The 17,191-nt window shown below is 36.6% G+C and overlaps 1 protein-coding gene across 1 annotated transcript; it reads right to left on the bottom strand.

Moving 5' to 3' along the window:
* Positions 1-395: 395 nt before the first annotated feature.
* itk (IL2 inducible T cell kinase) lies at positions 396-15,352 on the bottom strand. The gene is made up of 17 exons (XM_017698353.2): positions 15,136-15,352; positions 14,615-14,719; positions 14,388-14,469; positions 14,124-14,249; positions 13,875-13,912; positions 13,412-13,563; positions 10,110-10,175; positions 9,923-9,977; positions 8,931-9,010; positions 6,718-6,860; positions 5,493-5,567; positions 4,804-4,972; positions 4,384-4,600; positions 3,590-3,654; positions 3,373-3,491; positions 1,439-1,596; positions 396-879 (listed from the first exon to the last, which is right to left on the bottom strand). Exons 1-17 carry the CDS (start codon positions 15,271-15,273, stop codon positions 814-816), a joined length of 1,854 nt encoding a protein of 617 aa, XP_017553842.1. The 5' UTR covers positions 15,274-15,352; the 3' UTR covers positions 396-813.
* Positions 15,353-17,191: the final 1,839 nt, after the last annotated feature.

Here is a 17,191-nt window from a genome sequence, read left to right on the forward strand (position 1 = left end):
ACTTCCTATCACCACCCCTGTCAACAATTTAGATTCAGTAAGCTTCTCTAGAACAGACCACTTCACCTCAAACTCCTCTGAATGACTTTTTTTCCCTCATCTTAAACACTTCATTATGCAGAAATTCAGAGAATTAGTGAAATTCCCCTTTAAGGGCCTGTATATGGACCCACACTTTAGTTTCTTGTTCTCATAACTACATTATATACATGTTTTGTAGCTAATAAGTCTACGTTGTTTGTTATTATAGTCATATTATGATGTTTTCAGATTAAGAACAACAGTAAGTCTAGAGGGGGTGAAACATTTATGAAATAAATAAACTAAAGACCTTCACTAATGTTTTCCAAGGGTTAAAAATACCGTTTGGGGTCCTTAAAGCTATGCGTGCATTTCAGATCAGGTATCTGGTTTGTGGTTTTTTGTTCATTTTATTTTTATTGAAACTGCATTTTATACATAAACATAAAAAACATAAACTGCATTTCATACATAAACACAGAAAGCCAGTTAACCAGAATGTGATGATAAGATGCAACTTTACGTGATGGATTTCTCAGAGAAATGCCTATGAGAGCAATGTATTATTTCAGGTGCTGAAGCTCTAACTCTGGTATTAAATGGCTTGTGTATGCCCCCTAAAGGAGAAAAGGAGATTTTTATTGCAGTTACAAAAGAATCATTCATGCAGGTTGTTTTCTCAGATAAAGGCCGCACCTTGTAGAAATATGTGCAGTAAATAAATAAAATGTACAAATAAATAAACTGGTAGAAACTGTACAGTTATGTGTGAATGCTGAGATGATCCAGGGATCAGCAGTCTGCCAGAGAGGCCAGTTCATGCAGGAGCAGGGCAAAGGATGGTCTGTCTTCAGCTTTCTGTTAGAGAAAATGATATTTAGTGCATGTGTAGTGTACACTTGTCTTGTTTTGTTTGTCATTTGTTAACAAAACAAACAGGTTTTCCAGTATATTAGTCGCATATATATTCATTTTGTGCAATGTTGATTATGTTGCTGGTGGAACAAAACCTTCTATGTTTTTACATAGTTTAAAAATTCCAAACACCCTTTGAAATGTGTCCAGATTGCATAAGAAATTGAACAATAGAAATGGTCCAAAATTGCTCTGAATATAATTCTTACTCACACACACACACACACACACACACACACACACACACACACGCACATTGTCTAAGCTGCTTATCCATCTGGGTTGAATATAAATTATTTCAAATATAAAGTTAAGACTGTTTTTTCCTTCTCCTGTAAAATTTTACCATTTTAGGATCAAATTTGGTTATGAGATAATTTTTGTCCAATGATGACTTTATGCTATTCAAGAAGATCTTAACAAATTCACGCCAGTAAACTGTTTGTAAAGAATCATTTATGGTGGTGCAGCACAATTATGCCGTTGAACTTCCCTCACTCACCTCTTTCCAACACCACTGCATCAGCTGGTAGACAGTTTCTGGACAGAGGCGAGGCTGCAGCAGTCTTTGTCCAGCAATCAGAGAGTCCACCACCTCCATATTACTGCGACACTCATACGGCATTCGGCCCTCACTGTACACCTCCCACATCAGCACGCCTGAGCCAGGAAAGACAGCAAAAAGCTGTAAGTAAGGTTTCTGCTATGTAATCTTGTTATTGTAACACAGCACTGCTGATGAGTATGGTGTGAAAATGTATCTGAAGTTGGCAATTCAACTGCATTGACTTGGTAATATTAGAACAGATTACAGTCGATTACGATAAGATTTAGTGCACTAATTTTCAGCCAAAATAATAATAACAATAATAATAATAATATCATCTCATAGCAGTATCTTTATTTATAGAGCATTTTCATACCAGTGGCAGCTCAAAGTGCTTTACACACAGATGATTAAGCTTAAAAGTAATAGAAGAAATATAAGTATTAATTTAAAGTCATAGAAGACAATGATACATTTAATTTGTCTTAAAAAGATCATGTGGTGCTTGGTGTATGTCATCACTGTCTAAAGAAAAAAAATGCATTTCCATTTTTGTCTTTTTTTTCTCCATCATTTGAATAAGCCAGCTGTCCTTTGCATGGGAATTTCATGGTGATTGGACTAGTAGAAATGAAATTACATTGCATATAAATACAAATACATATACATTGAAAATAAAGAATGTTTTTGCCCACTCCTGTAAAATTTTGGAGATATTTGTTTTGCTTTTGACAGCAGTGATATCCAGTTGCATTTGTGTTTTCACAATCTGAATCATACCAAAATAATCAATTCAATGAAATTGGACCTTTTATAATTTATGAAATAATGTCCTATTTACACCCCTAAAAACAAGCCTTTACATATAGAACAAAAGTAGTCTTGGAATACCCTATCATATCATCATTTTTTTTTGGCTCCTATTAGGGGTGGGCAATATGGCAAACATATTACATCACAATACTTCAAGGCATATTTACAATATGCATCATGATATTATGTTTTTAGAATTATTTCATTTGTTCATGTATTTTGTTAGTAAGTTTTGCTTTACTGTATTCAAAAATAAATAATTTCAGCTATATTAGAACTTATTAGTCAGTAATTTGGGTCCAATTGAACAGTAGCCAGGTAGAACACTGTCACCTAATCCTCCCATTTTATTCAAAAAGAAAAGGTTGAGTTAAGGGAGACTTATCCTTTACATACATGTTTAAACCAGAGAGTTTCAAACGCAAACGTGTAGTTGCTGCCTCAATTCTGAAAAGCTCTTGCTTTAGAAATCTTGAAACATGAAACTGTTTCTTGGTAATGATTAAATGTCTTTACAAATACAGTGAAAATTACATCTGAAATAAAAATGTATTAAGATAGAAGAGTGAGACGAATTCAAAAGCCTGAGTGTTTAAAGCCCTCCCTGCTCTGACCATCCAAAAGAGAACATCCAATAAATCTGGTTGTACATCAGTTGTACAAACTCATGCACTCAAGTCTTTAGGCTATCATCAAATCCAAAAGAAGGAACATGCAGCAAAATGCGGACCAAAATAAAATTCGAAATACTAACGTACATAAAGGAAAGACACAGTGCTTCCTTTTACTTGCCAAGATCATTTTGAGTTTCAGTTATTAATTCAGGTTGTAATTGTTGCGTGCTACAACTTTTTGATAGACATGAATGAATAAATGATAGCTGTATAAACCAGACATATGTGATATTTAGGGAGTGTCTCAAGACTATTTGTGAGTACCGAACATGTAAAAGATATTCAAGGCCAAACAAAATGAAATTAAATATTACTCCTGATATGTATTGTAATGTTTTTCTTATTCTTTTTTTATTTTTATGCACTGTACAACATGAAATGTTGTCATCATTGTATTCTCACCGAATGACCAAACATCTGACTTGCTGCTGAACTTCTTGTATTTGACCACCTCTGGAGCTGACCACTTTACAGAGAATTTGGTGCCTTCAGAGCTGGTGTACTGGTCATCCAGAACGAACCTGCGGGGTCAAGCAGAGATGCACATTTCGGGTGTCTGAGAAAGCAGCGTGTGCTTAGTGAGAAGGAGTATTATGCTGGATGAAGCATGTTTTCTTACCTGGTCATTCCAAAATCTGAGACTTTCACCACAAGCGTTTCTGAAACCAGGCAGTTTCTTGCAGCCTGGAAGGCAGCAAGGATTTGGAACAATGGATTTAAAAAAAAAAGATTCAAAAAGCATTCCAAATAGGAATGAGTGACAATATCATCACAACACCTAGACATTTTCATGACAAGTGATACGTATTGTGATATTTTGACACACTAACACAATGTACAAGAAGTGCTATAATTAAAAACTGTCCTCAAACCTGGATACAGTGATTCTGAGTACTGCATTACACTAAAGGCAATTGATTAGGACTAACTGTGTGTATTCTTAATGAAACCTGCTCTTGGTCAGTACTCTTTAAGCACTGACAATGTCCTTATGTGCAGAGAAGCATATTGTTCGTCAGTCTAACAAAATTGATCATGTTTACTATGTTAAGTTACTGTCATATTGCCTACTCATCCTAAAACGGCGCAGTGCCATAGAAGAAGCACTTTTGGTACCATAGAAAGCTTTTGATTAACAGTTCTTTCAACCAGTTGTTCACCCAAATCTCTGTCTGCTGCATGTGTAGCATGCGATTGATTATCATGGACAATTTTAACACATTTTGCTATAGAGCTTCTTAAAAAAAAAAACGGAACAGAAAACACTGACTCAGAACAAACTTACAATAGAAGACAATGGACTGCCTGTTGGCTCCTATTATAAGTGTGTTCTGAGTCAACAGGCTTTCTATTATTTTATGAAGTTGAGGGAACGTAAAACAAAACTGATGGAGTAAGAAAGTGAAACTTTACCAGATCTCGGTGAATGAAATTGGAGCTCTCCAGGTAAGCCATTGCCTCACTCACGTCCAGGCACATCCCCAGCAGAGCCTCCTGTGAGAAAGAACTTCTTCTGGAGCGCAGGAAGTCCGTCAGGCAGCCATTTTCCAAGAACTCGAAAACCAAGTATAAGGGGGAGCGTTGCATGCACACACCATACAACTGCACCAGCTTGGGGTGGGACAGTTTCCTGGTGCACAGGAAGTCATGGTGAACTGGTTAACTGGCTAACTGGTTGTACTCGCAAGTCATGGTGCCACATAATGAGGCCATGAGGATGATTTTAATGGCTTCATTTGAGGACGGAAATCAGATGTGTCCTTTGGGGTTAAGTCTTCTATGCATTAGAAATGATGAATGCATAGTTAAATAAGCAGAGAAACCCACACTTACATCATGACCTGAGCCTCCTCTTTAAACTCCTCTTCTGTCATGGCGTCCTCACGAACAGTCTTTACAGCCACTTTCTTGTCACACCAGAGGCCTTTCCAGACTAGGCCAAAGTTCCCACTGCCCAGCTCATCCCCAAGAATTAGGTCCTCTGGGTCAACCTCCCACTTTTCTGGAAAGCAGAGACACAGAAATATACAACCTCTACACTTGGGCACTTTATGGGCCTTGGTCAGTTACAGAAGTCTGCCTATATTGTAGTCATTTACCAAGGACCTCTATAGTTACACTACTCCTCTGTCTGTATGTATGATCATTTTTAAAGCTCATTAGAGACCACCTGAAGCGCTACCTGAAATTTTCTCTACAAAGGTGTAAACCATGCCTTTGCTTCTGAGTACTTGTCAGTTGTTCCATCAGTTTTAGTATTGAACACAATTTTTAGCATGTTATCTTACTGATGTTATTACAAACAGACAAAAAAGCTTATTTATTAAAAACATTTTGAAAAGCTAGGAACCACAAAGGTTTGACAGGCAGCTTAATCACAGTCAATTTTCTGGTAGAGCAGGATGATTATAACTATGTCTGTTTTATAGTTGTTAAATTAGCAAAAGCAGATACACCATCAAGTCTTGAATTAGTAAGAAATACTGCAGTGAATAACATATCACTGCTGTTTGGCTCCTGACCTGATGTGATCTCCACAATCCTGGGAGAACTCGCTCTGTCTCGGGAGACACAGTGCCGCAGCCTGGTTATCAAACCTGCCATGGTGACAAGAACACAACACACATTCATGTGTGGGCTATTTCTGATTTAGACATGATGCTATGATTCATTTGCGGCAGATCCACAACCCCAACATCATGGTTTGATGAGCTGTACTGGCTTCAATCTACAATAGAAACAATATTCTTAACTTCAAGTTTATGATGCTTTCGTTTTGTTGGACCTTTTTTTACATCAGTAACGGATGTCTGGCTAACTTGATCTTTTTGATATGTGTTCATGTTTCAGCTGTGCACGCATGGTCGGTTACTAGGTAACAGCCATAACAGTTTATATTCAACTGCGATTGAATAGGTTAAGATTCCCTAACTAAAGATTAGATGGTGTAAGATAAGATTCCTAAATTAACATAAGATTTGCTTCTGTAATAGGAATTTGTGAAAAAACTTATCTTGACCTGTCAGATCTTAAGATAAGATGAAAAGATAGGAAATTTCTATAATATGGCCCCTGGTTTTGTATGGCTGGAAATAACTGCCTGGCAGCTGTGCAAAGATGTCCACTGAGTGAACAGACTTTCCTATAAGGACTTTGGTTTATGCATCGTTCAGGAAGACCTCAGTCTAACGCTGATGGCCTAGGAAGGAGGACATAGTGAGGCTCAGAGTGAATTTTTAGACGAAATTCTGTTTTGGCCAACTACAGTCTTTAATAAAGCACAATAACTTGGAGGGGTGCCTTAAGGGTGTTGTAAGGCAACACAAAGTACGTTTTTTAAAAAAATGTATTTACCACTGTTTAATCACCATCATTCTATAATACTCGGAAGACCAGTGTAAGTTTACTGGTTGTTTTAGGTAGTAAATAAAATGGCTATATTTGCATTGTAGACATTGCCACTCCTGGGTCATATTATCACTACTGTAAAGAAATCTGAGCCAGGAAATTTCTCTACAATGCACCATTTCATTTCGGACCACTGTGAATGACACTGCTTACATCTCAATCACTGAAATATACAGACATTAAAAAAAATCTGAAAAATTTCCTTTTAATATATAACCACACTACCTAATTATATGGCTTTTCACTCAAATCCAGTAGTGAGTAGGTTGATTATAGATCCATCTATGTATGCTTCTCTATCCAATAAGCATTTATAGTATTTTCAGAACTACAGCTTACCTGCTGCATTGTGCTGGTGATAATGGATGAGCTCGGGGATGGTGCTGAACAAGTATTTTTGTGCCAGATAATATTGCCTATCTTCACTCTCCGACTCTCTGATCTTATAATGTTTGACCCGCGGATACTTCTCCCCATTTGACCTGCAGAAAATCAACATGCAGCAAGATAATTACATTAAAGTCATTATAACAGAGTGTGAAAGCACAGTGCAGAGAAGCGAGGAAGCTATTGTGTAAAAGCCCTTCATTTGTTTCATTTACAATCACACGGCCATTAGGTACAAGTCATCCTTTTTATCATCAGAAAAAAAAGCAGGGAACATATTTAACAGAAGCAAATCAAATCTATGAGTATTTAATTTGTCCACTCTTTACTTTTGTACACCTGCTGATACTTTAACTCTTCTATCCTTCCAACCTTAAAACCAATAAATTATAGCTGTGTCCCCCCAACAAAAGCTGTTCCCATGATGTGAAATCATATAGCACTTTAAAAAAATACATCGCTCTTGTGTTATTGTTTTGCTATTCAGAGCAATCAGAGCAGGATGGGTTCCCCTTTTGAGCGAGTTTTTCCCTTGCCACTCTCGCCATTGCCATGCTATGGGTGCAGATTTTTCTGTAAAGCTGCTTTGTGACAATGCCTGTTGTAAAAAGCACTGTATAAAAAAACTTTGACTTGACTTGACATCCCACAACTGCTCAAACACACCTCAGCTGCCTTTCAGATTTCTTACTCATGTGCATCTAAAATGGCTAAAAATTGGCGAAAAAGGAAGTATAACTGAAAAAAGAGATTCCAAACCTGAAGTTCAAAAATGATTAGCGAGACCTGCTAGACCACCGAAACAGTCCATCATTCCACTGTGATAAAAAGAAAGGAAACACCAGAACTGAACATCTATGATGTGGAGGTTTTATGGACTGATGAGCCTAAATGTGAAATTTAAATGTGAATTTGGAAGTAACAGAAAGCAGTTTGCATGCTGCCAGAGCAATAAAAGACACTTTGAACCTCATCCGCTACCATCAGTCAAGAACGCTGGAGCATCCGTGCAAGTTTAGTGAAGTATAACAACATCTGGAGTTTTGACTTCAAGCATGCACAATTTTTCATGCATTACAAATTAGGAATAAATGCATTTTACAGTAAGATAATGACCCCATGGACACATGAGAACATCAAAACATTATTATCAAAGCACTGAATGTGTTTGGAGTTATTTAGTTTTGAGAAGAAAATGCAACAAACGTCTAAGATCGAACTGTGAAGGTGTGGAAAAACATCCCTGTAGATTGTCTTAGAAAAACTGAAAGCAAGTTTCCGAAAAAGAGTGGAAGATGTAAAAATTAGATAAATGAAATAAGTTATATGACTTCTACTTGTTGAGGCCTCAGCTTTTTTACTAATGCTGAAAAATTAATTGTTTGTACTTAATGGCTGTTTTGACTGGAAACAAAACAAATGAAAATACAGAATTCCAAATAGTACAATACACACACACACACACACACACACACACACACACGCGCACGCACACACACACACACACACACACACACACACACACACACATATATATATATATATATATATACACACACACACACACACACACACACACACACACACACACACACACACACAGTGGTGTGCGAGAGTCTTAGTCTTAGTCTTAGTCTTCCTCTTTTAGGGAGTTTTTCCTTGCCACCGTCGCTGCTGGCTTGCTCATGGGTGCTTGGACCCAGATTTTCTTTTCTTTTCTCTCTGTAATACTGATTGTCCTGTAAAGCTGCTTTGTGACAACACCTGTTGTAAAAATGCTATATAAATAAATTTTGCTTGCTTGCTCTTAGGCGCCCAAGACACGTTTGCAAAATCTATTTATTTGTGTAGTATGTGTTTATTTGCTGAGAAAACAAAATGTATAGAATATTAATTAATAATGTACACACATGTACACCACAGTCTCTGTGGTGGCTGTGAAGGTGTCAAGGAAAAATATGGACACCAGAAATTTGCGTTACTTTTTATTGTTTTTATGTTTATTTCAATTATGAATATGACTGTATTCTAATGTATATTGTGATAAAATCACTGCTGAGGTAAATTGTTTAAAAGTTTGCTTAGATGCCTAAAACTTTTGCACAGTACGGTATATATATATATATATATATATGTAAATTATCAGATGGAGTTTAGGAGTTTACCCGGGTGCTTTGGTAAACACAGACACTGTGTAGACTCCTGCTTGCCGAGAGTCGCGCACCATGAAGGCTCCTTCCTTGTTCTAGCAACATAAGGCATAAGAACACATACATTTATGTTTTTGATGACATTTTTCTGACATATTCTTTGTATAAGAATTTAGGTAAAACACACATTTTAACATGATCATCCTTATCATGAAAGGAGGGTTTAGTAGCCCAAACTCACTCTGTACCTTTCCAAAAAAGAACTTGAGAAGAAATACAAAACAAAATGTCTAAACCTGCTTTATTATTGAGAAACAAATAGAACTGCAGTGAAACTTCTAAATCTCATAGAACTGCTGTTCTCTTTTGGATGCACTCTTGGTCTAAGATAAAACGCTTAAGCTCCAATGTGAAAGCTGTGCAGATGTAGCAAACTTTACATTAAATAAAACTCAAAGCAGAATGAATGTGCTCCTGACTAAATAGTAGCAAGTATGTAAAAAGTAGATTACTTCATTAACATATTTGGATAGAAAGTGAAATAATTTGAAAACACTCTAAAAAATACAAATCGATTCAGGTTTTCTCAACTACATGTAAGTCATTTGAACTCAATGTAGAACTAAGTGTAACTAGTTATTTACCCACCTCTGCTAAGAGGGCAATGAGGGGCCAAGTTGAAGCAGTAAAACTGTAACTTTTACATGTACATTTGAAAAACCTCCTAGCATGCAATACGGTCGTGACAGGAAATATCGCAGCCGCACTGGTTTAAAGGGTTTGGATCTCTGTTTGAAATCTATGTGCACGCACTGCAGCTGCAACAAACTGCAGCTTTGCAGAGAACCAGAACACTGCAAAGCCCCAAACTGTGAAAACGTATTTTGGATGCAACATGTTTTACTCAGCAAGGCATCACACACTTTCAGTCCAACAAGTTTGCCATGGCAATCTGAAATTACACGACAGTAAGATTCTGACATGCAGTTTGTGTGTAGCATTTTTACCTCCTTCATCAGCAACTCCTCAGCCTCGGCCCGGGTTATGTCTTTGTTGTACCATCTATAGGAATAAAGACAAACGAGGGAGCAGGTTTATGATCTAGTCCATATGTGATTGTGAGTCATGAGGAAAATATCTGGTGTTAGAAAGATTATTTAACTGATACATAAATACAATTGACAAATAACTTACTCATATTTCTCAATGCTGTTTGTCAATTTCTCTGTAATGTAGATGCAAGGAACATTTCCAACATTTCTGAAAAAAAAATGAGAAAAAAAAATGAGAGACAGATAGATAGATAGATAGATAGATAGATAGATAGATAGATAGATAGACAGACAGACAGACAGACAGACAGACAGACAGACAGATAGATAGATAGATAGATAGATAGATAGATAGATAGATTGTATGCATATTATATATACATTTTAAACAACTGACATGACTGGTATTAACCATATTTATGACATATGTCATAACAAAGAAAACTTGTGAAGATAAAAACATCATATAATCATTGCACAAAACCTTACAACAAATAACAAACTTTGTCATTTTTACATTTTTACAGTGTTTAAAATTGCCACATGCCCTTTGTATTGTGTTAAAACGTCCTGGAGAATGGAACAATAGAAATGCTCCAAATTTACTTGGAAAATTTGTTGTTCCATTAACTTTCATTCAGTGTTTTACACATATTTTTTCTTTCTCCTGTAAAGTTGCTATTTTTGATATATAAGGCTTTGTTGCAACAGCCATGATACACACTCACTGGCCACTTTATTAGGTACCCCTTGCTAGTAAAAGGTTGGACCCCCTTTTGCCTTCAGAACTGCCTTAATTCTTCATGGCTACTTTCAACAAGGTGTTGGAAACATTCCTCAGAGATTTTGGTTGGTTATTGGAGTTGCTGTTGCCTTTCTATCATCTCGAACCAGTCTGCCCATTCTCCTCTGACCTCTCACATCAACAAGGTATTTTCATCCACACAACTGACCGCTCACTGGATATTTTCTCTTTTTCGGACCGTTCTCTGTAAACCCTAGAGATGGTTGTGCGTGAAAATCCCAGTAGATCAGCAGTTTCTGAAATACCAGCCCGTCTGGCACCAACATCCATGCCACGTTCAAAGTCCCTTAAATCCCCTTTCTTCCCCCATTCTGATGCTCGGTCTGCACTTCAGCAAATTGTCTTGACCACCTCTACATGCCTAAATGCATTGAGCTGCGGCCATGTGATGTAACCACATAAATGACCAAATGACTAACTCTATAGGACTCTCCACTTTTATCTCACTTCCAATGTCCTTTTGCCTCCTTCACAATCAGCGATTTTTTTCCTACTGATGCTGATTTGATTTGACGATGTAATTTAAAGCACTGGTTTAATCTGAGGTTAATAATTTCATGGCAAACAGATCACAGCATTCAAAAAGCGTAGTCCTCTCGAGGATTTTGATGCCAATCTTAAATTGTGTGTGCCATCAAACAGAAGATTTATATTTCTTTTGGTGTTTTTGGCCTTGGCTGACCCATTGTTCTGTGAATTATATTGAAAACCCTATTAAAATAGCCAAACATACAACAAACGTTCTGCAGTGGAAAGCTACATATCACATCAGTGACAGAGCAAATGGTCACTACACAGCAGAGACAGAATGGTGTAATGGTTGTCAAACAAAAACCCTTTTACCAAACAGTTCCTGACCAAATATCTTCTTCTAACCTACAGACAGAGCTTTTCTTTTCTCATCACTGAAGAAATTATACAAAATGCAAGACCACATCCACATATTGCAGATGTCATCTTTGTGTATATTCTGTTTTTGAAAGATAAAAACTGGCTTTTGAAAACGTGTTTTTAAAACAAAATATTAAAGATATATGTTGTCAGTGTGAATCTTAAATTGTGATTTAAGGTTAAACATAAAACGTAGATCCTTTTGGTGTTTTTGGCCTTGACTGGGCTACTCTTCTGTGAAATCTGATTATCTTTAAAGCCCTATTAAAATAAATAAACACATAACAAATGCACTGTGATGGAAAACTCCATATCACAGCAGTGATATACATAAAATATATTTTACTTTTTAAAATTTTTATTTTAGCAAATCAGCCCTTACTGCCTCACAGAAGTCTGGGAGGTGTCGGATCTCAGTGTGAAATCACTCTCATAGCCTAAGACAGCTCTATGTGGTTCTACTGCAAAACAGACGATTGTACAGTGAAGGACGCAGTAAAAGCTTTACAGTGCTGCTGTCATTGATCGCCATCTTTCACACCCAATAAAGTGCCAAAGAACAGAGAGCCAAAACTCCTCAGCTACAAATCAGGCCCTACAAAGTAGTAACTAATCAGATAACAGAATACAGACTAATACAGAGAATTATGATAATAATCAGAATCTTGTATGACTGATAAATTGGTTGAAACTTCTTCAAAATCCAACAGTTAATAGCTTATTCAGGAGACATTTAAAGTAACTGACCTCACATTCTATCTTCCGTCATGTCTATACTTCAAAATTCAGTAAAATGTTTTAATAATATAAGCCTGTAAAAGATCTACTCATTCTATAACATTCTGAGGGACATCTGTTTGAAATCTATGTATTTCTGAGTAAACCCACCCCCAAGATATCGGAGGTCATTTGATAACAGTGGGTACAGATATACAGCTGAACCACCAAGTCACACCTTAATGTGGATCACAGTGATATATTTTCTTATATTAATCTTACTCCAGTTACCAGATGATCATATGACTACTGTAATGCAGTACAAAAGACTTCTATTAAACTTATATTACTGTGTTCAAGTCTTCTAATATAAACAAAACAGTGCATGTACAGGTCTGTACAAACGTCTTAGGCACCTGAGAAAATTAGATGTAAAGCTATTTATCTGCGAAAAACACCAACATTAGAATCAATACAAACATATGCAGTGCATTGTGATTTTATGTGCATCATTAAACTCAACCAAAGTTTCCAAAGCTCTCCTTGAGCAAGTCCAGTATTTATAGCTTCCATCCAATATGTAGCGTATCTAATCAATCCTTCCTTAAATAAAATCAGGTGTGCTGCTCTTCTGATCAAGATATTAATAACTTAATTTTTACCGTAATTTTCTTTGTATTGGCACAGTGTGTTTACTGCATTGCGTAGTAATATATATTTCAGAATGACATTTTTTGACATTCATTCTAGAAAAACACCATAGGTTTCTTCATTTTCTCATCTCAGTTATCAATTGTCAATGTTTTCTTCCAGTTAAATTCACAATAACTAAACCCTGCTGATGAGTCTGAGTGTATGATTTGGATTAAGGTAGCTTGGATAAGGTGTAAAAGTTTCTACTCTGTTGATGTTTAAGCCTTCGTTAGAGACCATATGTGTAGTATGCAGCTTCATCAAGGGTCTTTCTTCAGCTGATTAGATCTCCACAGCTTTAGAAAAAATGAACAGAGAAACAAACGCTGGATATTTACCCATCTTTATCCCGCACAGTCCACCAGTTGAGTTGTGAACTGTCAATGACAACATACTCCTCGTCTTTGTGCAGAGGGATGTCTGATTCTTCTTGAGGAGTGAAATTCTTTAGAGCCACTACAATCATCTCCTGTGAGCTGGAGAATCGCCGCTGTAGGGACAGCCAAACAAACAAAATGAACTCTCAGAAATGCTTTTATATGAGCCAGGATCTCCGTATGCTTCTCAGGAAACATCTATAGTAAACATATGAATATACCATACATTTTTTCAGAGTAAAAACAGAGAACATTATCTGGAGGAAAATAAACACTACGGAGTGGGGTTTAAAAACATGAGGACAAGTGAATTTCTATGACACCCTTCACTGCATTAAAGAGATTTTATAGCAGAATGGCTATAGACAAACAAATAAAATTGTCTTGTTACATTAAAGCCGATAATTTGAATGTTTTAACGAACCTGTGGATCTGGTGTTGGAGGGAGTGGTTTTTTAGATGCTGTGGGGAGAAAAAAAAAAGTGATTTCAGAGAACATCCGCTTTTTGCAAAGATAAGCGTTGTTAATGTTAAAAATGAATGATAAACGACCCTCACAAACATGTATTCGTTATTTCTCTATAGTTCTGTAGTTGTCTATAGTGTCTGATGTTCTAAGCAGGTTTTTTTTATAATTCAATGGAAAACAATGAGTAAAAACGCAACAAAGTACCAGTTCCACTGGGGAAGTATTCACTGCAGCCCAGCGCCAACTTTTCTGTCTGGTGGCAACACCGCCATCGTCCATCTCCCCAGAAATCAGGATGGTAGGTCAACGAGAGCTTGTTGCATTTTGTTTCTTCACAAGATAAACAAAAAAGCATAATAGTGGAGCAGGTCAGACACTGAACATGAAATGAAACATTGATATTTTGGCCACAGTGACTAGGCATGTCTCTGCACGTCCTTTTCACCGCAGTCTGAAACAGCTGCTCACCCTCTTTAAGAGCTCTGACCCACTTCAGCCGGTTGTCATTGTCTGGTGCAAACATGTAAAGATAGTAGTTCTCATAGACAACCTGTAAACACAGCAAAAAGCAGTGGTTTATTTTTCTCAAACAGCCAAGACGTTTTTAATGGATGGCGCTCCAGAATGATCACTAATGACTGTAAAACTAAGTTTTCAGGTGTCAAATGTCAAGCTGAAATTTACAGCACTCTCACCTGGAAAGGATACTTGAATTCACAAGGTATTGGAACATCACTGCGCACAATCTCCACGCATTTGATCCGGGAAAGCTCAATGCAGCCTTTCAAAACAGGCTTTTTCTGAGGTGACATTAAATGTATTGCATCAGCTGAATGTTCTCTGGGTCATAATTATTCACTTAATAGACGTAATATTACAGCTGTCAACTTTTGAGAAAATATCAAAAATAAAATCATTATGTATCATATACAAGTCACAGTCACTGCCTTCTTACTTTTTACTGTAAACACAGACATGTTGTATGTATATGTGTTTTTCTGCAGTTTAAAATGATCATATAAAATATTGTATCTTTCTTTTATTCAACCACCAAAGGAGAAACATTTGCTGCGTTCTGCCATCTATATTTTCCACCATTAATAGAGATATAATCTATCATATATTTTCTACTAATAAAGGAGAGATAGGTCTGTCACACATCGCGTTTTCTTCCATCAAAGATACATGCTATTGTATTGTATCTGCATATACTCACCCCAGGGCGACGTTCGGAATATGACAAATCCTGAGTGTTCAGCACAAAAAATCTTTCTTTGTAATTGCATGGTGAAGTTCTTCTCTTTTGCTGGGATTTCTTAAATAAAGTTCCTTTCAGAATAACTCGTGGGTACATGTTAAAACCAGTGCGTCTGAGAAAGACTCCTGAGGCATACTGCTGCTCCCTAAGAAGTGTGTGTTAGCAACAGGTATAATATGTCTGTAGACTAACGCTGGTGCATCATGAGGTACGGGTTTCCGGAGACAACGCGCTGGGTAAACCACTTCCTTAAGTAGGGTATATGAGCACACATACACATACAGTCTCTCTTTCTCTCTCGCTCTCTTACACACATATTACACTGCATTACTACAACGTGACAAAAGACGCAAAATAGACTTCCATAACAAGTGGAAATGAGATCATTTGGCAGAAATGAAGAAATAAGACCACTTTTAACTGCCTTTCTATGCAGTGATTAACCTTCCTGACATCATCAAAATACACACTGCTGCTTGACGTTTTGTGAACCTATTATTATTTTGTGAATTTTCACACAAACGTGACCTAAAATGTGAACAGTTTTATTTGTCATAACAATAGATAAAGATGACTTAATAAGACAAATAACACAAATAATCAAATAGTTTGTCATTTTATTGAACAAAGCGATCCAACATTAAGTGTTTTTTGTTGGCAACCTCTATTTTCAGATTGGTATAGTTTAGAATTGGGCTCAGGAGGTTTAATCAATTGTCTAGCCTATTAAAAAAACATCAGTCTGTGTCTTCATTATCAAAGTCTTTACCACACACATTTGTCAGTGCATGTCATGTCTCAGTCAAATGAGATTTCAGAGATGAGATCGGAAAATTATTTGCCCACAGTCTTTAGGCTGGAAAAGGTTCCAAAACTATTTCTGATGGGTTCGGACTTCTACTGATCCATTGTCAGACAGATTGTGTACAAATGGAGGAAATTTGTTGGTTACAGTTCCCTGGAGTGGTCACCTAACAAAAATGATCCCAGAATATTCTGGAAGATCGCAAAGAACCCCAGGTTAACATCTAAGAATCTGCAAACTTGTCTGAATAATGTCAATGTTCATGAATACACAATCAGGCAAACACTGAATAAGAATAGTAAAAACATTGCATTCCAGCAGAGGAACCATATCCCAACTGTGAAACATGGTGGTGGCAGTATCACGGTTTGCTGCTGTTTTGCTGCTATTGGATAAGGACAGCTAGCTATCATTTGACAGAGGTAGTATGAATACTGGATTTTATCAAGAAATTCTATAGGAGAATGTTCCAGCATCCATCCATGAACTGAACCTCAACAGAAAGTGGGTCCTGCAGAAAGACAACAAGCATAAAAACACCAGTTAGTCTACAGAGAATGGTTGAAGAAGAAGATAAATGAGTCAAAGTCCAAACTTTAAACCTATAGAAATGCTGAAGCAGAATGAAGGTGTGGCATTCAAGTAAGACAGTACCAACAATAACAGAGTTGAATCAGTTCTTGTAAGGTGGAACAGGCCAAGATTTTCCAGGTCAATGTGTAGAGCTGATCAACAGTTATAGGAACCATTTGGTTGAAGTCATTGCTGCTCAAGGAGTTCACAGTCGCTCCTGAAAGCAGAGCTTCACATACTTTTACCAGCAAAGACATTTTACTTAGTTCAATAAATGAATAAAAATTAATATTCTCTTGTGTGTTATTTGTTTTACTGGGTTCTCTTTTTTAGTTAAATGAAGATCTAATTTTTTTTAGGTTGGATTATGTGTAAATTCACAAAATGATAAAGAATTCACAAACATGTAAATTGTAATGGGAAAGTATTGAACAAACAATAAAATAATAATGATGTAAAGTCATCAAAATATATATTTTTTTCAATTGCAAAAATACATTTCACACAAAATTGCAAATGTGTGAATATATTCTTATTGCTTTCAATCATTTTTCACATACATTTACAGAACAATTAACACAAATGTCATAGAAAAATACAAAAGTTCAGTGGATAACTGCATTAGAAAAGAAAATG

This window comes from Pygocentrus nattereri, chromosome 8 (assembly GCF_015220715.1).
Source record: "Pygocentrus nattereri isolate fPygNat1 chromosome 8, fPygNat1.pri, whole genome shotgun sequence".
NCBI classification, from domain to species: Eukaryota; Metazoa; Chordata; class Actinopteri; order Characiformes; family Serrasalmidae; genus Pygocentrus; species Pygocentrus nattereri.